General features: G+C 42.6%; 3 protein-coding genes across 9 annotated transcripts in view; 1 reads left to right on the top strand and 2 right to left on the bottom strand.

Moving 5' to 3' along the window:
• LOC127593336 (partitioning defective 3 homolog) overlaps positions 1–8,776 on the bottom strand; it is a 170,165-nt gene extending 161,389 nt beyond the window's left edge. For 3 of the 6 annotated variants that reach the window (XM_052054705.1, XM_052054709.1, XM_052054706.1), the window contains exon 1: positions 8,183–8,773. In XM_052054705.1, the coding sequence (XP_051910665.1) occupies positions 8,183–8,302 (120 nt within the window). In that variant the 5' untranslated portion in view covers positions 8,303–8,773. Of the gene's footprint in view, positions 1–8,182 lie in introns of all 6 variants that reach the window. The other 3 variants (XM_052054708.1, XM_052054707.1, XM_052054710.1) reach the window with 3 other exon arrangements.
• A 2,225-nt stretch (positions 8,777–11,001) lies between these two features.
• Positions 11,002–19,826, bottom strand: cul2 (cullin 2). 2 transcript variants are annotated; one of them, XM_052054728.1, is made up of 21 exons: positions 19,557–19,826; positions 17,072–17,210; positions 16,833–16,935; positions 16,660–16,754; positions 16,361–16,466; positions 16,202–16,284; positions 16,022–16,118; positions 15,628–15,738; positions 15,097–15,259; positions 14,884–15,008; positions 14,480–14,587; positions 14,327–14,386; positions 14,103–14,231; positions 13,862–13,948; positions 13,582–13,734; positions 13,058–13,135; positions 12,916–12,982; positions 12,521–12,723; positions 12,259–12,360; positions 12,045–12,161; positions 11,002–11,921 (listed from the first exon to the last, which is right to left on the bottom strand). In XM_052054728.1, exons 2-21 carry the CDS (start codon positions 17,188–17,190, stop codon positions 11,790–11,792), a joined length of 2,238 nt encoding a protein of 745 aa, XP_051910688.1. In that variant the 5' UTR covers positions 17,191–17,210; positions 19,557–19,826; the 3' UTR covers positions 11,002–11,789. The 2 variants fall into 2 exon arrangements, with proteins under 2 accessions (XP_051910688.1, XP_051910689.1); XM_052054729.1 differs by lacking the exon at positions 19,557–19,826 and adding an exon at positions 19,405–19,547.
• Positions 19,827–19,872: 46 nt separating this feature from the next.
• LOC127593359 (cAMP-responsive element modulator-like) lies at positions 19,873–23,446 on the top strand. Its single transcript, XM_052054762.1, has 3 exons — positions 19,873–21,297; positions 22,114–22,243; positions 22,622–23,446. The coding sequence occupies exons 1-3, from the start codon at positions 21,267–21,269 to the stop codon at positions 22,764–22,766; spliced, it is 306 nt and encodes a 101-aa protein (XP_051910722.1). The 5' UTR covers positions 19,873–21,266; the 3' UTR covers positions 22,767–23,446.
• Positions 23,447–24,150: the final 704 nt, after the last annotated feature.

Raw genomic sequence — 24,150 nt, 5'->3', positions numbered from 1 at the left:
AAAAAAAAAATAGGTGAGAAGGGACTTGTTCTCTGAGACCGAGCAGAAACAGGATATGCCACTAACACCTCGCGCCGCTTGTGTAAGGGATGCGGAAAATGGATTGGCAGGGTGAAAATCTTGATACAACAGTAAATGCCGTTCTTCCTGCATAAGGAAGACACTGACATTTGCTTAACGGAATATCCTGTGTCAATTGAAAGATTTTGCTGCAGCACAATCACAAATGTGTTTTACGGGGTCAAATGGAAAACTATATCCAAGGAAATAAACAATCAACAGCATGGAATTCTGCACGTGACTTCAGAACTTGAAACGACTATTATTAACCCCTGAACCTGCCTCACATTTACAGTTACGTCCAAATAGTTCCCACATTGATCTACTGCACTTCCTCAGTCTGGATTACCTGACCTAGATTCAAAGTCCAAGCAAACAATTGGCAGCGCACCATTATTACCTTTATGCACCGCAGCCCATCGAGTTGTGTTTTTTTTTCTTCTTTTTCTTCAAACAAACCCTTTTTGCTTATTTATATTTAAATCATTGGTTGGTGGTCTTCCCTGCTGGCCTAAAAAATGATCAGAAGCGTTGACCAACAGTACATTTACAACCTCAATTGGAATATTGGTCCATGGCAATGTGCACACGTCAATAAATTTAGTTATCAGATGCTCAGACTTCAGTATACAATTGTCATGTTATGATCAGATTATTGGTTGTTAACTACTCCTGATGATGTGCATGGCACATTGCTGAGGGGTTCAGAGCGGATGGAGACGTCAGCCTTCCCCCCCCCCCCCCCCTGCCTTCTACTTTTGGAATATTCCACAACCCCACTACTGTAAATGTCCAGAAAGCACAGAATCGTTTTATTGAAAGAACAAGACCTAAAAGAGCCACAAAGAAAAAACGACCACAAACTAACTGACTCTGCATTTATTACCTGCATGAAGACAGAAATATACTTCAACATAGTGCCAAATTTTACTTCCACTAGACAGACACGGTCCTGCTGAGTACAGAATTTGCCGGTCCAAATGACTGAATTTTCCTCGCAGCCTCGCCAACAAAAGTGTGCAAACGAAGAAGGTATTTTTCGCCAACAGCCCCGAGTACATCTGTCCTATTTTACAGCTTAGTGCGGGTGTTGGCGAGGATATTATGGTGGGCAATGTTGGCGAAACGCCTACGTGCTTACATTTAAACAAATGCGAGTCATCTTGTATAAATTGTGTTGAACGGAAAAGTTAGGAAACCAAAAGACCAATCGTTAATATTTAGGAAATGTATTGTTCTGATAATTGTTTGATGACAGATGAAGTGTAACTGGTGTTTAATTGTGAGGTCAACTCCATCCCATTGCCATTGCAAAGCACATTCATACTGGTTTGTGATGAATGCGTTTTCAAAATAAAACATCAGCATCAGTTTTCTTTGTCAATGTGTTCACCGAGAAAACGGGGCTCCTTAGCTGACAGCGAGCTTGCCGACTTCTTTGTAGATGGCATAGGTAGTAGAAGACATTGAAAAAAAATCAACATCACTGTTACACCGGTAGCAGATTTGAAATGCTGGGGGGGGGGGGGGGGGGATTTCGGATAATCAGGCCAAACCACATCCTGAAAAAGTCACTTCAGGACTTCAAATGTATTCTCATCAAAATGAATACAACTTCATGAACCATGAAATGAAATGCCCTGAAGAATAAGATTGTTTGCACGAGAACAGGAACATCTCGGAATAGATTTGAAAATGTTTATTTTATTTTTTTTTGTGCAAAATTGCATGTGCCAACTTCACTGTTTGTTTTATTAACAAATGAATATTAGGCACACTTCATTTGGACCAGCTGCGCAATCGACAGTAATGAGATGCAAACACAAAATCATCTGCTCGAGGGGAATTAGGTCAGCAGGTTGGGGCACATTCGACTAAAAATCATCACTTAGCATCATTAAGCGTTCTCATGGTATGGCACGACGCGCATTGGAATGAGTTGCACTCCTAACACGCCTTTAAAAGTTTGGTCCGCAAAGTCCGGTCACTTGAGTGTACGCCACGGTGTAATAATGTCAGGGTACATCTCGCAAACGCCAGCTGAACCAACTCGGCCTTTTATTTGATGGAGTATTGTCAGAGGGAATTCTCGCATATCGCCATGGAGGCGCCAAATGTGAGGCTACGTTGGAAAGCATTTGGCTCACTTCACATTTCTTGGAAAGGGTGTGACATGAGCGTCTGCAAATGGTCAGCCCGGGTTATTTTGTTTTCTTCGTTTTATCTTTATAACACTCTGAGTGGCATCACTAAATAGATAAATACAGTAATGAAAAATACATCGGACGTTTGGCATGAAAAGCCGACACTTTCGAGGGGGCACAGCAACTTTGTTGGAGGTTTATTGAGCGCTCGTTTCCATTGACAACAATTACCGGTATCTTTATTAAAAAAAATGGTTATTTTGGCGTTTATAAAGCCTCAGTGTCTCCTACTGAGAAATGTTTTGAATACAAGGGCAACTTTCCTTCGCACGTATGCAAAGTTAACATGTACTTGAATTGGTAATCCCGGCACGGAAAATTGAAAAGACGGTTTGTTTGCTCACATTAAACCTTGAAAAGGCAGAGTTAAGTTACTGCTTGCCTTGACAGTCCTTTTCACTCCAAAGCTTGAAAAAAAAACAGACCAAAATTGCAGCTACAAAAAGAAACAAAAAGGAATAGCAACTAGGTAGCTGGTCTCAAGTCTAAATATTTTTCACAATAATACATCCATATACACACACACACATATATATACACACAGTATATGTGTGTGTTTGTGGACATTTGTAATGAATAGGTCGACAACAAGTGCAATCACGGTCGTAGAAGTCAACTGGATCACACCCAAGAGGGGCCTGGCTTGTCATGTTGAGTCGAAACAATCCACATAGCTGGCGTTTGCTAGGACTTGCTCACTTTGATTACATCCAGGTTTAGGAAGGAAACGGGAGATGCGGGATGAGAAAAACAACTGAAAAATAAAGTGGAAATAAAAGATAGCAGTGGATTGCTCGCTGCGCATCAGTACGGCAGTGATATTATTTGAAGAGTATATGGAATATATGACTGTGATTAGTCTCTCTCCATTTGTCGCTGGACTCTTTGTTGTCAGTCCTTTGCTTGACGAGTTACAGCACAGCATCCGTGCCCTTATGTACCTTTTGCACATCATCACTTGTAAACAGCAGCAACCAAAATGAATGACCATCTACTCTCGACGACCACTGTATTTTGGACACACATTTATGGATTTAAGTAACGGCAAAGTTCCTTTGGAGTCAATGTTGGATTTGACATGTTGACCTTCACCATTTTGACATTTCTGAAGGTTATACTTGGGAGCTGATACACAACACACACCATGTGGGGGGAAAACAAATACCGCTTCTTTTCCTGACCTTGTTTCGCAGTCCAAATGAGAAAGTTGCGTCTTGTATTTTCTGATCGCATCAGGATCGTCATCGTCAGAATTGTCTCTTGAACAACACTAACATGTTTTAATGAAATACGAATGAGGGGTGGGTCTCATTTAGACCTTGGCTAAAACTGACTACTGTATATCAAGAAATAAATTGGCACAACACTCATACATTTTTTTCTTTGATGATCTGAGAAAAAGCCTAATGACGCATACGGACAGCGACAACGTCACGAGTATGCCTCTTCTATTGTAATGCCTCTGACAGTACCGGGCTGGCTAATGATTACCTGGATTCTCTGAACCACAGAGTTTTCAAATCGTTGGCTTCGATAAGAAACCATACACTCGCGCAGGAACACCGGAGCTCCTGTATTATGTCTCCCGTTTTCTCGTTCTTAGATAAGGCTGTGAAAGCGCATGAAGTTGCCGAGCACACTCTTGCTGGAAAAAAAAAATGTCACCATGCATTTTCGTGGTATGCAAAAAAAAAAAATACATATAATTTTGTTGATTCATACCAGCAATGATGAAAGAAGCAAACCACAAATCTCCGGATATATTGTACCCTATGTAGCCAAAAAACACCACTCATGCAATGACTTGGCAAGGCAGCGGCATTTGGCACTATTACACGCGGCTTGCCGACCGCTACGTTTGGCAAGAGGCGCCAGAAATCCTTGCAGCTTTGCATGCAACACTCAAGCTCAACCCTGAATTGAGAAGCCCCGATGTTTGTTGCGCCATTGGCTCGCTCAAGTCCTTGCATGCCTGCGTTCTCCCCACCACCTACACAGCACGTGTGCAACTGTTTTGTGTACACACACGAGTGGCATTCTAGACTGGAACGGGGGTAGGCCGTGATATGCCCTGACCTTGACCCTGAAGAGAGACACTGTTTGATAAAGATAAGGGGGCCTTACTGCTGTGTCGTTGATCTTCGGGCCAGCCGACTAAGTGGGGGAAACGCGCTGCATTCAATCAATCAGGCAAGGACGGAGGTAAAATGCGATATTCCCTAATGTCAGCTTTGCGATCCTGTGGTGTTGGCATGAGGATCTCAATAAGAAAGTGACAGCATCGTTTCTTTCTTGATGCCACCCCTGTTGCAAAGTTTCATGGTAATCAGCGGTGAATGAATGAATTCTGACGATAAATTATACATGTGACAAATGCAGTAGAAGCACAAATAAACTTCACCCTACACAGACGTGGATTTAAAATCCTCCTTAGGCTGAGGTAATAAATGCAGGAATCAGATCCGAATCAAAATTTAAGAGCATATGTGGCCATAATATCCATCCATCGATGACCTGATCCGCTTAACCTCACAAGGATCTTTGGGCAGTAGATGGGGTACACCCTGACTGAAGCGGTTGCCAACCAATCGCAGGGCGCACAGAGACAAATGCTCACAATCACACCTACGGACAATTTGGAGTGCCCAATCAACCTGCCGTGCTTGTTTGTGGAATGTGGGAGGAAACCGGACAACCCAGAGAAAACGCACGCAGGCACAGGGAAAACAAGCAAACTCCACACAGGAATACCGGAGCCGGAATCGAACCCTGCACCTCTGCGCTGTGAGGCCGTAGTGCTAACCAGTCGACCACCGTGCCGGTAATAATCAAGTAAATATGTATTACGTCACGTAGCCATAGAGGCAGTTTTTAAACCGGTGAGGAGCCCGCATTGATGAGCATCAATGTTAAGCAGGAGAAGTGTTTTACTCAACCACTGGCAGGCAATCGCCTGTGTGGATAAAAGGGGAGGAGCATGAGATCAAGGTTAGTATGCAGCAAGTAAGGAAAAAAAAAAAGTAGGATAACGATAGAAGAGGAGTCACACACACAAAGGAGAATCACCCAAGAGGATAATGAGAGGTTACTGAGTGCACACTTCTCTCAAGTCCCGTGCTCTATTCCCTCATGTGGCAGAAATGAATGTGAAAAATCTCTGCTGCTCGACCAGAAGCCTGAACTTATCCATCGTCCATTACCATCAATCACGCCGCATTCCCGTCATCTTGTGGGAGCCGCAAGCTCTGCTTTGCGCTCTCTATTCCCAAAATTACATCTCCAGTTACTATGCACGGCTGTGCAAAAGCTATTCGGATACAGCTTCTCTCTTTATGACATAAGAAAACGAGTTCCTGAGTATGGTGACCGAATTATTTATGAAAAGCTTCCACACGTTTTCAGTTTTGTTTCGTGGTGCATTTGAGCGTGTTTAATTTTACCGGAGATTAAATTCTAAGGGCTAACTTTTAGAATGTTTTCCTGTGCGTGTGAGACGGCATCCAAAAGGGTTTCGATGACCTGTGTTCCAGCCTACGTTCACAGTGCCACAGCCTCGATCAATGGACTCGTCTCCGCCATTCTGCTGAGCTACGGAAAATGACGGTGCACTGGGAAATGAGAACAACAGTTTCGATCATGAGCAGTTATTCTAGGGATCGTATCGTACCTGAAACTGCTGATGTCAAAGTATCACAACCTTTTTAACAGAGCTTAATTGGAATGAATAATACCGCATGTTCCTCTATCGTCATTTCCAGTATATGGCGCAGTCTCCCTGATGGACGAGAGTCCTGAATGTGGGGGGGAAAAAATGACATTGTCTTGTCTACATGCAAGACAGAATCAGCAGCTCTATCGTGTTTTGTCTGATGGTGACTCACAGTCCGCACTCCCAACTCCATCATGTCTATGTGTGGTTTGAATGGCAACTTTTACTTTTCTCCTGTTCAAATCTATTACTTGATCGGACAAGTGTCCTTGAGGGTATACGATTCGTACATCACGGGGCTAATATTTACGCCGATACCTTTTCCTTTCCCATCCATCCGCGTACTCCTAATAAATCCTCCAATTTGAGCAGAAGGATTATGCTTTAACGCTTTGTCAGCTCGGAGAACATTTTAAACTCTCAAGTGACTCTCCATACAAGCGATTATGTCTTCCAGAGGCCCAAAGAGCTTAACGGACCTGTTGCAGATGGCCATGTTCCCCCGGAGCCAAACGCTTCTCCATTTACAGTACCGCAGCATGGATCAATGGACCAGTCGCTTCCATTCTGCTGAGCCGCGGAAAACTATCAAGGCGATGTGTGATCATAGGTGGGTGGGTGTCTGTGTGTTAGAAGCAGTGCTCTTTAAGGAGGAATGCTGTCCTGCTGTGTGTGTGTGTGTATATATATATATATATATATATATATACACACACACACATATATATACACACACACACACACATATATATATAATAGACATACTGGCAATAAGGAGAAAATGTCAGGGCACTACCAACCAGTAATTAACTTACTGAGTGGGTTTGAAAACAAAGACCAGACACCCGCTGAGAGAAGAGCAATGGGTCATTGTCAGGACCCATTGAGGTTTGGAATAGGGGGTTGGCATTCCATCATAACGCTTAAATATGCTCCGAACATGGTTAGCATTTAAAAGAAGGCAATGAGTGTACATATATACAGTACTTTCATGGGACTTGTTTTTACATTTGTTGCCCACATCAGGTTGACCTGCATGAGTGTGTATGTACAAATCAGCTAAATGTTCTTGCACATGTACCTGCACGTTAGTGTAATTTTTTTTTTTTTTCCAACAACCTTTTACGACATACATTTACAGGGACAGCAGCGACAAAACACAGACAATGACTGCAACAGGTTTGGAGAAACAAGATATTCCCCATCGGTGATCTCATTTAAGATCATTGTTTTAGATGAGAACGTCGGTAATCATGATTTGTGGCCAATGTGTTATCTTGTGCCAGCCTGGCATTCTTCTGGCATTAAAAAAAAATCTTTCATCATGAGCTAATTTTGCTTTTTTTGGAGGGGGGTTGGGGTCAATTGGTTCACGTTAGCAAGCCATGGGAACAAATTGGTGACGTAATCATTTTACTTTTTACTCTAATACGTTCAAAGTCAGCATTTTCTTAAACTTTTATTCCGGCGCAGGAGTTGAATCGGTACTTGAACTTTTTTCTACATCTACCTCGACTCAAGTATAGAATGTGAACACTTTTTCCACTTCTAGATTTGATGGCACATCTATGCGGCTGAACGGGGTAATCGAAATATTGTTCTAATGGAGCGCAATTCAGCTCCACTGCAAACGACCCAAAAAAAAATAAAAAATACTATTACAGTACCGTATGGTGAGAGCATGTCACATTCCATTCGATCGTGCAGGTACCCGTTAAGTGTAAAGTCTATTGCGTCATATGCCAATTGTATCTTCTTTTTTTTTTTTTTGCATTAAAGTGTGTTTATAATCTGTAATCAGACTCTTGACATACCTGCAGAGAAACACGCACCATGTTGCGCGCGTTTAACTCCGCTTTCCGAGTACATTACACAAAGTAAACATGCATCGAATTGTTGTCCACAAACTGGATTTTCGTGGCGCTTCTTTGTACTTTTTTTCTTGTAACCATACAAAAGACTGCAAAAAAATAGCTCGGTTTTTGCAAGTTGCGCCTCCCAGTCACCAATTGAGTCCAAGGAGGCTCCAAACTCGGGAGTCCAAGTTAGGTTCCTTGGCTCACGCTTGGGAAGCAAGTACACCTCCTCCCACCGCCCTCTGGCTCATTATTTGCCCGAGAAAAAAAAGCGCCATGTTGCGGCTCCAGTGGCGTCTGGAGTCGCCCTATCTCGGGACGAGACGTTGCACATGCACGCGTTCGGTTCTTACCTTCGCGATGGCCCTTTTGTACCTCATGGCCGCTTGTTCGACGAGGCTGGTGACTTTCATATTTCCATCCCCGCACGGGACAACCACCCGCGTCCGTCCGAAACACACAGTCACCTTCATGTCCTCACGTTAATTCCAAAGAGGAAAAAAAAGACGCCGCGTCAAAGGGACGCAAACCATCCCTGACGGCGTTGGGGAAGCGTAAAAAAAAATCCCCCGCAGCTTGTGGAAGAACAGCTCGTTTTGAAAAGCGTGGACAAGTCCAAACTACGAGATCCAGTGGCTGCTGTGACCGGCTGACTGGGTGGCGTCCTCTCTTCGTGTTGACTCACTTCAGAGAAACTTCCCAGCCGAGCGGCTTCTCAGCGGGGAGCGTACAGCTGACATGACGCTGCGAGGGTCGCCCCACATGTTGGAGCAGGCACCAGGAATGTCTCCTGCGCGCAACCAGCAGGACTGGCAAAAGTACTCGCGCTCTCTACTTAACTCTTTAACAACCGATACAAGCTTGCATTAAATGTTCTTTAGCCAGTTACAGGTACCAAACAGGGGCGTCACTAGACCTGCTATCAAGGGTAACCACCCCCCTCACAACCCCAGCCTCACTAAATAGTGTTTTTAAATTGGAAATGTATTTTTTTACCACTAAGGTGTCGCCAAATTCACGAAAAAGATGTCCAGAATATCAGCGTGGAAAAAAATACACGCAACCTGCTATTTCTTTTTCACTTCAATACAGGATGATCAGAAGAAATCTGTCAGTTTACCTTTAGTTCATCGTGTGGCAGCTCCGGTGCGTTGTAATCCAATGCTCCACTTGTGTATTGAGAATGTCCTTATTCCGTGAATCCAGTCCATGTTTTGCTCGTCACCTTGCTTGCACTTAGTACCTGAGGCTCTGCAGAGCTCAGCCAATAACAACGCAATAACAATAATCATAATCAAGCAACAGAAAAGAGAAAACAGTGAATGGAAGGATGGACATACAAAGGGGTTTCGAGAAAGTACTAGCTAATATTGGCTAATATTGGCTCTACAGAACACTGCAAACGTCACCGTCAAAAGAACACATCGGTGTTATGAATAAGTGCAACAGAAAAGTTGAATACCGGTAATTCAAAGGTAACATCATTTTTTTTTTGACATAGCGGTTTCGTTGTCATGATACACCTACTGGTTATGATAATGACTATGAAAGACTAAAAATATCAGTTGGGAGCATTGCCCAGGTGGTATAGCGGCAGCCGCCCTTTGAGTGTCACAGGTGCTACACAAGTTGACTGTTTTCATATTTCATTGTCTGATTTCAGGGTGAAAAAAAAATCACAGTTCTAACAGGTATTTTACTGGTCATGGTTGTAATATAAACTATGGGGTATGCTGCAATTTTTAAACCGTGATGCAGAGTAAAATCAGCCCCAGGGCTGAGATGCAGGGTGACCTAATTCACCATTGAAATCATGAATCCCTACTCTAGCTTCCTTCTTCCAAGCCTTTGTGATAGTGCAGTGTGTCAGAAAAATGCCATTTCATTTTAAATACAATTAATAAATAAGAACGGGTTACCTCCAAAGAAAATTATGAATAACCGGGAAAAGAGTTATAAAAAAAAAACAACAACAACAAATGAAAAAAAGTGAAATGATGTCTAAATCTTACAGGATAATCCCAACCCATGCAATAACAAATCCTAATATTTCAGAAGTTATGATATATTTACAACCTCATTTTAATAATGAAATATATACAATTATTAATAAGTGCAAAGCACTCTACTTAAATATTCCTTTACACAAAAAGAGAGAATATGTGTTGGCAAGCTGACAAATAATGAATAGTACACTTGTGCTGATATTCTTTTCAAAATGATTAAAATTAGCCTGATGAATGGCAAACAACTAAAACAGTACTAGAAATGAACACGCATTTGGTCAAAGGCTGAATTCGATCTTTCTTACGGACAGACTTGACTGAAAAGCTATGACAGGAATGCTTCAAGATGGTAAACATCCATCAAGGCCAAGTTCAGACCCAGACTGTGAAATAAAAATGGGTCCTCAAACGTTTCTGAGTTTTAGGGTTATACGCTGGGAACAAGAAATTAGAGCAGGACAAGCTGGATGTCTTTGATGAATCTAAAAGTCAGTAAAATCCGATTGCCTCTTTAAAATTCGGTGCAACAAAAGCTATTTCAGGTGGCTTGCATTATCGGGCATGTTTGGGCAGCACCTTTTGGGGATTAACTCACATTTCTCCCATGAGAAGGAAAACTGATTCAGGTGAGTGCCTCAACTCGTTTGCTCTATTGATTTTTATTGAACATCCCATTCCCTTTCTTTGTGTACGTGTCCATTTGAATGTGTGTGTTTGTGTGTCCGCTTCATCTCACCCTGCAACCCTAAAAATTGCATGGATGTCAGCTGTACTGACTGTACAATATTAAAAAAAGAATAAATAATAATAATAGTTATAATTATAAAGTCTCACTTCTTGACCATCATCCTGTATTCTGAAGTTTGGCAGTGCTTCTTACATATATAAATAAATATAAAATGAGAGTGGTACCTGCTGGAGCTAAAAAGTATAACATCACATTTCGCTTCGAGATGAATCCTTGCTTTCCTAAAATCCATCCCTTAATTTAACTTGGAGGAAAATTACAGCTTCAGAGTTTAGGATTTTGTGGATTACACTTTTTTTAAAAACTGCTGTTCTGTATCCATACTCTGCAATATGGTTAACATGGGAAATTACAACCATGCCCATCTATTTTCTGGACTGTTTATATACTGCTAAAAAAAATAAAATAAAGGGAACGCTTTAACAGCACAATGGAACTCCACGAGTTCCCTTTATTTTTTTCGTCCCAAATACAACCGTATTCATTTATCAGACACTAAGATGTTCTTTCATGACACCCCATGGTGCTCTGGCACAATAAAAGCCGAGTCTAGACAGGCTCCCATATAAGTCGTAATGACAGAAACGTGTGGTACTGAAATAAACTCATTGGGCAAAAGTTTAAATAAAAGCCTCGTGAATTCTTTTTATTTAATTGACAAGCAGTAAGATCATGTTTGTCTTTTTTTTTTACATCTGAAAGTAAATACAATAGTCAGTATACCGCTTTTATTACAGAATTTTTCCTAATCAGAACATTAAAAAAAACACGCACGCACGCACTCTCTCACACACACACACAAGAACTGCAAACATGAGAAAAGAAAGCCTGTTTTTAAAATGTGTAGCAATCAATGCACCACTGATGCCCCGACTTACTTTCCAATCTATGATTTTATTTTCAGTCACTTCGGAGGCCCTTCTGCTCTTTCCTCACCAATAACCACAATACACAGGCATTCTCTTTGAGTCGTCGTACGCGCACATAATGCACGTGGCACTGGTGATCTTGTAAACAGCTTAAAATCAGACGTTGGGTGGAGTGTGGGAAATTGTCTTGGCTTTCCAAGCCTGCTTTAGTCACCATGTTTGGCTACCAGCAGATGGCGACAGCCAACCCGCAAAAAAAAAAAAAAAAAAAAAAAAAAAAACGGGATGTGTGAGTCCATTGTGTGGTTTGCTTTCTGCGGCTCTCCCGACTCCATCGCTAAGCGATATAGCTGTACTCATCCGCAGAGGTTTGGCTTCGCTCGATGTACTGCTTGTCGATGAGCACTTCTATGCACTTCTTGATCATACTGATACTGGGGTTGAACCTGGCTTTGGACTGATTGATGACCTACACGTGAGAACCAGAGTTCTTTTGTTTCCAACAGACCACACAGGAACATTGCCGCGACCAAGCAACTTCCTCGGACAGCAAATTAGACGACGTTACGACGACGGTGTAAAACCAACCCACCTCTTGTATGAGGGCATTGTGTCTGAGCACTTTGCGGGCCTTCATGATTCTCACTAGAGCAGCTTGTAAATACATTTTGCGGTCCTCGTCTACAGCACTCCGAGTCTGCTCCATCTCCTACACAGCAAGGTTACGGACGAAAATAAAAAGTTGCATCCCTTTTTTTTCGTCGTAGTTAAAGAAGCTATTGAAGGGCTTTCAATGAGCGTCTAACCTGTGGGGTGTCCTTCTGCATTGACGTTGTGATCTTGAACTTGGTCCTTTTACTGACAAAGGACATATTCAGCGAAAACGTGGATTCAGCATCAATCTCCTCCTGTTGGCAGAAAGAATGACATCGACACAGTGCAAGTGTTTATTATTTGTTCAGTCTGAATTATGATGCTAAAAAAAAAGGTTTTTAGTACTGCTTTGGCACCATTTGAAAAGGCCAAAAAAAAAATCTGTATTTGCATCGAAGCCTGACTTTCTCACACCTTTTCTGAGTTGTGGTTGAGCATCTTCACGTCGAAAAGGGACTTGATGGTCTTCTGTAGCTCCTTCTCGTTCATTTGGGTACCATCCTGCAGCTCCTTGTATGTCACCGTCTGACTGTTGTTGAACGCGAGGAGCACGGCCATCTGATAGGTGGTCACCATGGCGACGTAGGGCTTGGACAAGTAGTTCATCTTCACTTCGCCTGATAATGCGCAGTAAAGAGGTAACAGGCATGAATCTAATAACAGTGATAATTACTTTTCATTTGTTTTGTTTTATAAAGCTCGGCAGTTGAAATAGAACTTTGTCATTCATCATCTCTTGTGACATCGGACTTTTAAAGGGGACATTGAGGAATAGTGACTTGGGAATTTCACGTGTGCATTTACGTTACCTGTGCAGAGGTAGTGTAGCCAAGTCAGTTTCCTCCCACTGAAGTGCTGATTATAGAACAATTCAAACTGTAGGCAAAAAGGGAACCCGGGATTATTTAACAACAGCGATGTTCTTAAGACAGCTCCATGAAAACAATTTACCATCTGGACGCTCTTCTCCAGTTCTTGTGGGATGGCGAATGTGGAGGATGGGATGTGTGTGAGTGGCCACGCTCCAGCCTGCAAACACATGTGTTAGACACTCGGGCGAGACAAAGGCTGTTAATGTTTTCCGTCGCTATTCCAGCATTACAGTTTCGTATCTTACTTCAATCTCCAAACAACAGGGGGAATAGGACCGCTAAAAATGTTGCCGAGCACTTCACCGACATGCTGTACTCAATTGAATTAACAGTCCCTTGGAGATTTACATGATCGAAGGGACAGAGGCGAACTATTTTCGACATCAAACCAGAGGCTGACAATGCATTGGTCATGCATCAAATTCAAATCTATTTTTATTTTGTATTTTTTAGGGAGATGAAAGTAACATTCTGCCTCACTGCTCTCTTTAATAAACGCTGGGTCTATTGATAAGGTTCTCAAAGTTTGCGGAAACTGCGTTTTAAAGGTCCAAAACAAGGCATCTGGCACATTACACGCATCTCGAATGGCTTCTTACTCACCTGTAATACGTATATCTGGAAGCTGATGCCCAAGTCCACGACGGTCTCCTCTGTCTTGATGAAATTGTTAAACTTGTTGTTGAGGTCGGCACTCACACTCATGTCCGTATACATTCTGTGAAGTTTGCTCGTGAACTCATAGCCGCATGCTTGCTGTGAGAGTGGGAGGAACCAGAATAGTTTGTTCTGAGCAAGCGCTTCACCAAGGAATACGTACAACAGGGAATTCTAAGACGAGCAAGCAATTGTTTTTTTTTTTGGGGGGGGTGATCAGATTTACCTTTAATTTGTTGATCATGGCTTCTTCTGAGTCCATTGACAACGATAAACTATGTATTAATCGCTTTGCTAGCATTCGGGCATAAAACTGAAAATAAAAGAGGGAAAAAAGACGTGACCTTCTGAAGACACGAAATACAGACATGCAATTCTCTTTCTATTACAGCACTCAGTTTAACGGCTTCAAGTCAAAACTATCCGGCGAAAAGAGAAGAGCAACCAGGTAAAACTTGTCGTTGCACCTTTTGAAAAATGTCTTTGTCGTCGATGTACTTAAAAACGGTGATGAAGCTGGTCAGTTTGTCCTCCACCTCATTTTCGGTCATTCCCTTTGCAGATTTTTTCAGGAGATTGTCACAGTATTTGGCCAGCTGCACAGAAGCACGAGAACGACAGTGACCCAGTCAAGGCATGAACGGCAAAGTTTGACATCATACACAGCATTTGTGCGTGCGAGTGCGCTGACCAGTTCTGGGGCTTTACAGATGGACTTAGGCTCCCTGAAGTTGACTACTGACGTCAAAGCCTACGAAAAAAAGTAAATAGACCAAAAAAAAAGTGCATTCAAATGTTTGTTTCAAATGATTCGGTGACTTACAGTGAGGCTCGAGTTTGTTACCTTATCGAGCGCACTCATGAAGTGCTGGTCTCCATTCAGAACTGTGTTAATGAGCTGAACAAATTTACTATGAACTTCTAGCACTGACTCCACAAATAGGGTCGGCATCTAAAAGGGTGCAAAAAAGAGGAGGTCTTCGTAAGAAGCACACGTCGACGGAAGAATCTGAACCTCTTTACAATGGGTATACAGAGAACGGTCACTGAAATCCAAAATAAAACGACCATAATATATCGCACACATTTCAAAATGTGTCCAATTACAAAAGCATCACTTGTGCACGGCACCTCCACAGGTCACAGTGAAAAAATTAGGATTTAACGCTGGACTGGCACAAAACTTGAATGTTTTTTTTTTTAAATATAGTCACATGATGTAGTGCATGTGACTATATTAAAACTTACGTTTTCCAGAGATAGATTACTGGTGCCTCGTATCCCCTCATTGTTGATATGGACCTGCAACTCCTGGATCATGTGCGGCAAACCGTTGGACACGGCTCGCAAGAGTGTGTACATGTTGGCCATGTCTGGGGAGAAACAAAGTTATTTTCTTCTCAGCCGCGACAAATTCCGATCATAAATCGAGGGAGGAGGATCGATGACAAAAAGGCCAACCATCTCGCTTCTCCTGCCGAATAATGTTCTGACACTCTGCGTGGAGGAACTGCAGATGGTCCGCCACCATCCTCTGCTGGCATTCATTGATGACTTTGGCGTAGGAGCTCGGGTGCAGGTACTTCCGGCATCGCATCTCTTCATCTTTCAACCGCCCCAAAACCTGGACAAGGGGATACATATCAGCTTCTTTTTGCAAAGGGCCCTGGGCCGCCTCAACCGGTTTTCCACAGCCTTCTCCAGAGTGTTTCAATGTACACACAAGTCATACAGTAACCAAGGAGTAAACCATATGGCATTAATAGAGCAGGTCAGATACAATGTTGCACCCCCTTTGCTGGAATATTAAACCACTTATGACATCAGACTAATATGAATTTACACACCAGGGCACTGAGTCAATTTACAGTGCACACAGGTCGCAGTACATTGGATACGGATATAAAAAAAAAAGAGATTAACAAATAGGGTAAGGCTAAACGGGGCTAGTGGCTAACACATGAACTTACAAAGCATTCTATTAGTACCTACCTTTTCCATATACTGTGAGCAGTTGGATTCTTGGAGTAAATTGGACGCTTCCTGTTTGTAATACTCTCCCGTTTTTGTCACAAACTCCCCTTCGAAGATTTCCTGATAAAACTGCAACACAATAAAAGAAAAGATTTAAGCATACAAACACGTAACCTTTGTGTTACGGCTAAACCGCAGCGTAGCCAGGCTTACATGAGGCACATCGTGGACTGGTCGGTCGCAGGACACAGAGACAAATGACCATTTACTGTACATAGACTCTCACAACGACGGACAATTTAAAGTCTTCCATTGATCGAAATTGTGTTATTGCAAACTGCGTGGCCGCAAAGATGTGGCACAACGATATCAGCAAAACGTTTCAAAGTTAAAATCGAGCTCACATTCTCACCTTCAGCGGAAACTTCTTCTTGTACTGCTCCACGTGAACAAAGGAGTTGATTACCCCGTGGATCACTTTCTGGTTGGGGTTCTCACCACAGCGGTCACTGTAGGGACAACATTTTGGTCTGAGCCTCGAACTACACTTGACGTGCATTTCCAGTGTCTGAAACTGTGTGGGTAGTATTACTTTTTGATTTCATTCAGCAACATCCGGATCAGAATGGCTTGAAGAGGCTCAATCATGAGCTTCCTCCACATATCCAGCGCCAACTATAATGTCAAATTAAAACGTGTTCATCATTGCACTGCAAAGTTATTGTCGCTTCTATGCTCTATTGGTCAATACCTCTCCGATCTCCATGAGTGGCTCATTCAAGTCCCCTCCCCCATAGCCGTACTGGAGGTCTGCCTCTGTCAGTTTGTTCTTCTTAATGAACTGTGTGTTGAGATACCTGGAGAGGGTAAAAGTGTAGGTCATTATGAACATGGGCCAAACATCCGAAGTTTCACGGTAAACTGAAATGAATAGAACAAACCAGCCACCCCTGATATCGAGACTGTACAGCTGAGACATTCACAGAGTCAACGAGTCTCTTAAACCATATGGTGAGCAAGATGGTGGCGAGCGTACGGCAACTGTGTTACCTGTACAAGCAGTCCATGTAGTCCGCCCCTTTGCTGTATTCGTCCCAATATCTGTGATACATCACTAAAACCTTCTCTTCAGATTCCAAGACTTTCTACGATGCAAGCACAGTCGTGATAAACATCTGGAAAAGCCGCACGCAGCACCACTTCGGATTTGGCGTTGTGCTTACCTTGTACAAATTCCGAACATGATTCTCGAGAAAGACTTTTGTTTCGCTGTATAATCTCTCACCTAAAGGCTCAGGGTATGCGACACACAAGGCATATATATCACTGGGGTCGCAGTTCAGGAAGCATAAAATGTAAAAGAAGTCAAATACAGTTTTCAAACAATTTTGACTCAGTAACTCTTCAAAACATACAGTCACCGCTGACTAACATTCAACAAAAAGCACTTCGGTCAGGATACGAGAAACGGTCGTTCCACGTTGCTCTCTCCACATAGTCGAGCATCACAACAGCCTTGATTGTCGTTAGTAACTTGTTCCATGTCTCGTCGAAATCCACCACCCGTGGCTTCAAGGACATTGTGCAGCCTTTCTATTAGCCTGATAAGAACAGACACAAAATCATTCAAGCCATGCCAGACAACAGACACAAGCATTGCATTGCATAGCATAAGATAAGAAAACTTTATTAGTCTCGCAATGGAGAATTTCCAATTCACAGCAGCAAAATTATGAAAGGAAGAATTAGAACAACAAAATATAGGAGCTGCTGGAAAGGCAGCCACTCTCGCGGCGCCATTTTGAAGTCAAAATAACAAACATAACAAAACACAACACATAGGACACAGACAGTCGTGCAATCTTCACCACTTTTCTGCATGCACTTTGTTGTCTGAAGCAGTTATAGATGAAAGAGGAGAGGATCAAAGTGTCCTTTCACCAGTGGATCAGAGACGTCATGCTGAACATGTGCACACATCTGCTACAAGCTAAGTTTTGAAAGCAAATACGAAGCTGTAGCATCCATCGACGAAGAGATGAGTTAACTTCTCCTGTCCCACGTAATCCGCTTCAAACTCCAAGCCACGACTCCCAGTTCCAAATCTGCATCGGCGCTCCGCGCTAACGCTCCTTTCTTCTCATCGTCGGCTCCTCAAGACTTACATCCATCCAGCCGCAGACCGTTCAAGAGCACGGATCTCTCCACTGAACAAAGCGCGGCTGTGAAAAATGCTGCCCATTATAGGCGCAAGACACAAGCGTCCCGGGACTGTCCAGCACCGACAGTCAATGGCGCCGACATCCCTCCCCAATCAAAATCTGTACTGGTACAGGCGTGCTGCCAAGAAGGCGCAACCACCAAGCAGAGTCTCCTCCTTGATGAATGTCATGGCCAAAAAATGCTGAAAAAGGTCCACATCAAGTCCACACGACGTAACAACAAACACAAAGTGACAAAACAAACACAAAAACAAAAACAACAAAAAAAAGCAAGGCTCATGAGAGCACTTGCCGACGTCTGCCTACTCGGGCGCCATCTTGACTTCAAAGACCCTTATATAAATATAAGTATCTTGATGTTCCTCAAAATACAGTATGAGCAACAGACCTCACTTGTTTCCATGCTCAGTTTCGACAGAATCCTGCGACAGCTCCATTAGGACATACATGGACTAAGAGGACTGAGGGACCTCATATTTTGGTCGGGTTTTTTTTATGATTACTACTCAGGTACTGGTTTGGATCACAACATGGCAAAAAAAGTAATGATAATTGATTTGGCAAAGCAAAAGCAGGTGTCTGCATTTGATTGGTCAATTTTCCACATTGTCACTCAAACAAATGGCCATCCTGTGTCCCTACACTTCAGTTGAATGCGGAAGCAAATCATATAATAGCAAATGTGTTTGGTCGATGTATCCTCAGCATCACTGATGTACACTTGAGTAAAGCACTCATCCCCCTGCAAACTGTTTAGAGGCATTCTTTCACTCAACATTTCATTCTCATGGCGTCCTCTTTCACAGCTTGGTTCGACCATGATGCTTATGTCCAATACACGAATAACTACATGAAAAACAGAACTTCACTTGTAGGATTTAAGACAGTAAAACAAATACATTACATTGACTCAATACTGCGCAACTATCCTGCGTAAATACTCAACCGTTATATTTATCCTCAATGGGGGAGAAGATGTTATTGATGTATTTTGCAATGATGTCTGTGAAGTCTTTAAATCCTTTGTGTACCCTGGATGGGGAAACGGATCGAATTTCTTGGTTGAGTTCAAACATAACATTGGGACTGGTTAGTGGAAAGATGCTAGTGTCCTTACTGAGCCGTGTGTCGATGTGCCCATGAGCAAGGCACCTAACCCCCAAACCGCTCAGGTGCACAATGGTCCTCACGCGCTTATTTGGCATGCATATGCATTGTTTTTGTGTGGTGCAATGCGTGCACCAATAACAGCAGATTGAAACGTGGTTTGATTTCGCTTTCTGGTTTTAAAACTGTGTAATAGATGAATTTCACACATAGAAAACGTCAGCCACTGCCTTGCTACTAGCCATTTCTTAACGGCCGTTGTATGTTAACGTTTGTGCAACATGACGTGCGCAACGAATAAATAAGAGTTCTTTTCAGAAAAGGAGGCAGCCAAATGAAAGTTACCGGCTGCCGGAATGTCAGTCCCAAAATAGGATGGCTAGCGATCGCGCTAACTAGCATCTCTCTAGCATGCTACTTCTATTTGCTCGTTTGCACTCTAAGGCACCAGCTAACAACTTGTTACCTAGCAGGAAGCTACAGGCAGCAGCGCAGCTATCGCGAGCAAATGCTCATCTACTCTCTGCGATGTCCCTCGTTTGGCACTGACAGCTCAGTAATCATGCTGCTGAAACGACACCAACTGCGTCCAAGGGTAAACGTCAGGATTGTACCTACCGCTGTACTGTAAATCCCTGCTATAAAACTCAAGTTTCTACGCTGTCACAGGCTTGATGTGTCTCACTGCTCTTCACTGCCTCTTGGATTATACCATTGTCTGAAAGGGGGTCATGGTAGAATTGTGTTAATTGCTCGCCAATATTAGTTTATTTTTAGAGTAAAACGCGCAGTTGAAATCGTTTTAAAAGCTTGATGTGCCTTGTTCATTTATTAAAAAAAAGGTTCAAAGAGGCGAAATATCGGTTTAAGATGTGAGTGCAAACTTAAATTAGTGGTACCGCCCATAACTACGGAAGGCTCATAGGAATTGTGCAGGAAGAGTCGCTTGTCGGCATGTTTGTACAGTCCACCCTACATCATACAACCAAAAAAGAACATATCCCAGAGAGAGCTGCTTATTAAACGTAATTTTTAATTAACTCAGTTGCATAATACGAGAATAGAGCGATCCTGGAGATGGTTCATCACGTAAATATAGGAAACTACAGGTCGTTCTGGCTTGAATATTTCTGACGTAAAACGTACGACGATCAGTGGTTTTACTCCCACACATTCGAATTCGACTTGAATTTGACTTTTATTTGGTCTCCCGTATGAGTAAATTGTCTCAGATTCTACACTTATTGAACAAAACGTATAGCAACGTTTCATTCTTATCTGTTGGGGTTGATGTTTCCCCACACGATGACAGCAGAGGGAGACAGATGCCTTAATTTTGAAGTGAACTCACACAGACGTACACTTGTTTTAAAAAAAAATCCAAAGGAGAAAAAAAAACAAGTCACCCACTACTTACGGAGCTCATGTTGCCTAATTTACCTTATACTGAATAGGAAATCCCCATGAAATGGGTATTCTAAGAAACAATGAGCTCAAACGCACCAGCAGAATCATGTTTCCAGTGTAACAAAATTGAGTTACATCATGGCCAGCCCAACTCCGGTCCTTAATTCCATAGAAAATTTGCGGGGTAACATACAAATATGCCGTTATTGAGGATTGTGCAACGTTGTCAAATCATCCTTGGCTGGGATACCGTTTCACATTCTGCAAGAAGTTGCTTACCACCAAGCTAAACAGATGTGAATGTAGGAAAGTACAACATACTCTGATGTGCTAATCATTTTGTGGCTGCTAGTATCTGTATGCAATACAACAATGTTGCAATGATATTCTCCTTTCAGCTGACTTTGATCAACATCTTGGACAGTTTCCAGGCTATTCCAGGGCACAGACAAATAATGCACAATTCACTCTCACATTCACATCTATGGGCAATGTTGTGTGTTCAATTACCTTAATGTGGAATGAGGGAGGAAGCTGAAACACCTTGAGAGAATCTGCAAACTCCATGCAGGATGGCCTGAGTCGACTGTGAGGCAGACACGCTCATCGCTGTTTCACTTGATGAAAAAACAAATATTATAAATGCAAGTATTGTGTATTTACTGCAGTGCCAAAGGTTAGAGTCATGAACAAATTGTGAAACAAAAACAAAACAAAAAACTCCCCACAGCCAAACAGCAGAGCCCCTGACTCACTCACAGTGTGCATCACTGTCGACACTGGAGTCCAGTGATGTCATAATGATGTCAATGCCCCTAAATGTAAGTTCCACAACGCTGCTGCTGAGTGTGGTAATATTTTAGTCTGAGAGAAGACGCGGGAAGGGACACACTCTCTTGAAGATCCAGGGAGTAGGAAAGTATGGCTGTGACTGGGGACGAATCAGAAACAGGTATGTTTCCTGACATATTTTACTGCAATAAATGCCTTGTTTGCTCATCCAATCATGATGAGAGTCATCACTGGGATACTTGATAGCAGCAATAGCGGTTGAAACTTGCGCAACAAAACATGTTCTTTGATATACGGTACTGTAATATTTGTTACAAAACAAGGAACGCTTCCCACATTTTGAAACAGTTGGCTTTTGTCTCTTTTGAGTTTTGACCCTCTCTCTCCTTCAGTGAAATGCTTGAGTGCTCTGCCCACGCAAAGCAAATAGCAGCAGTTGCTGACGTCGCTGTTAAAGGTCTCCACAGTATGTAATGCAGCGAGTAAGATGGAGACTGACGTCAGTGGCCAGCCTTGGTGTGATTCTATTCAGATGCTTTTACATTGTAGCGTATCGCAGAATGAAATACTCATGTGTTGCGGTAAATAGAGTTCTGCCGTGGAAACAAGATGGAGTGTCGCAGACATACATGCTTTTTTACTTTCGTGTCCCCACTCCAGCATCATTCAGGCCCAGTGAGAAGGAAGTACAGTTCATGCTCCACCATATGACAAGAAAGAAATGTACATTTAGGTAGGGGCCCCATCCCAAAGATAATTGCAGGGCCTCTACTTTGTTGGGAGATGCAACAGAAAAACAAAACAAAATGGGCAGTTCAAGATGAAACGAGGCGGCGCGGTTGCCAAGGGGGTGACGCGTCTGCCTCACAGCTTTGTGCTTCCAATCGCTCCCTCAGACCTCCTGCATGCTGCACAACATGCCCCCCACGATCTTGTATGGCCTGGCGCTCAAAGTCCAACCCTGTTGTATCTGCAGGCGCCGCAGGTGAGCTCATTGGCGTCAGCTCCATTCTCCGGCTGGCTGTGGCACAGAGCAGCGCTCACAGCCCCCATAAGCCTTTCGAAGATGTGTCACAGAAGAGGGAACAGCGCTTGATGAAGAATAGGTATGAGGCTGTTTCATTGGCTTATTTCACAGAGGTCAGCGTTGAATATCAGCTGTTCAACATACTTGATGACAGACTGGACTCAGCTAGTGAACGGGATCTCAAATCTCGAAAGACCGAAAATGATTATATTTTGGTACTACAACATAATGCCGTTGGTGAGATGAATTTCCATGAAATTTCAGCTCATCCACGAACCTAAATAAGAGAAATATTTCAACAATCGGTGGTTTGGTGAACCACCAATCCTCTCCAATACAAACTAAATGCAAGCAATAGGAAGTGTTAATCTTGACTCATGTTTCATCAATTCCGCTGGTATAAGCTGCTGAATTGCTTGAATGTTGAATGTCTGTTGTCTTTGCATGACTCTTCCAGGGAAGCTGCCCGGGAGTGTCGCCGAAAGAAGAAAGAGTATGTTAAATGCCTGGAAAATCGTGTGGCCGTGCTTGAAAATCAAAACAAGACTCTGATCGAGGAGCTAAGAGCCATGAAAGACATCTACCAACACAAAGTCGAGTGATTTTTTTTTCATTCGAAACATGGAGGAAGGACAAGCACCCGCAAATTCCACTGTAAAACCCTCGTGGCAAACAATCCCCCAAATCCCTCGTTACATTTTTGAGATTTCAGCATTTTTCTAACGTGCCAACATCAGCAAACACAGCAAGTTAGGTCATGTCAGTCTTCAAGATCATGTGTGTTGGAAACAGGACAAAAAAGAATAACCATGCAAAGATGCAACTGTCGGAAAATGTTTCTTGCAGTCACATTGTCTTTTACCGTTTAGTCTAAATTACATTCACATTAGACCATGACCTGATCTTAAGTCGAACAAAACAAGGCTTCTTTTTATGTATTCTTCGATGAAGCTTATTTAGTTGTCTCTATTTTTTCTACCAACCATCCAACGTGATTTCGGTCACCAGGAATCAGAGCAGCAGCATGTGCGGGCTCATTTTACAACACTAAGAGTCTTTTTATTCTGTGCCCTGCTTATCTCCTCCAGCGTTTGAACAACAGTTGTTGGTTTGTTGAGTAAAACAAAAAAAAAAGAGCTTTGAATGATGGTGTGGTGAATTGATCAAATTTATGGTAATTTTCTCAAGCAGTTGCACAAGCGGATCCAGATACATTTTTTAAAGTAGATGTATTGAATTGCTTGAATAAAATACGTCATTCGTCCATTACCTACACCCAACATAGCCTGCTTAACCTGACAATTTGTTAGTATCAACGCACCATGAAACATGCCTTGACAGACAGACAATTTGATGCCAGATACCTGTACATGCGTTTGATGAGGAAGTTGTTTCACTGTGTAACATTTTAGTGTCATGATGCCATAGTTTTAACTGGGCAAATTATGAATGCCTCTTCTGTGAATCTAGTCCGTCTTCATAAACAATGTTTCGTTATGTTTTGTCCATAAAAGCGCCATGATGTTACTCGTGTTTTCGGGAAATGTACAATGTCTCATTTTAATTGCGTGATTTAAATAAATTATCGTTTAAGGTTAGGCTGAAATTACCAGAGGTGACCCACAAATGATTCTTTCAAAGAATTTTGTACAGTACCGAAACCATACTGTTCACTCAGTGTACAACGTACCGTAATGTAGACGTTCGTTAACATTAAGGGTTAACACTCCTGACCAGTGAGTAGCGCTGCTGTATAAACAGGCTGTAGTTGACCATGACGCTAAACGAGGAAAAACAGGGGAAACGGAATGTCAAGACAAGAGAGTACAGTACAGTACTGTACTGTAGTTAGACCTAGATCTCGTCTGGAGCAGGGTAACAGGATGCAGAAATGCGTTAGCTCATCCGCCTTGTTGAATGTGGCAGATCTTCACGGTATCCTCAAGTGAACGGACTGTACTTCATAAAGCGACATCCCACAAAGTG

Source organism: Hippocampus zosterae, chromosome 20, assembly GCF_025434085.1.
Source record: "Hippocampus zosterae strain Florida chromosome 20, ASM2543408v3, whole genome shotgun sequence".
NCBI classification, from domain to species: Eukaryota; Metazoa; Chordata; class Actinopteri; order Syngnathiformes; family Syngnathidae; genus Hippocampus; species Hippocampus zosterae.
Note: the sequence above shows the minus strand (reverse complement) of the source record. Positions and strands in the feature narration are given on the sequence as shown.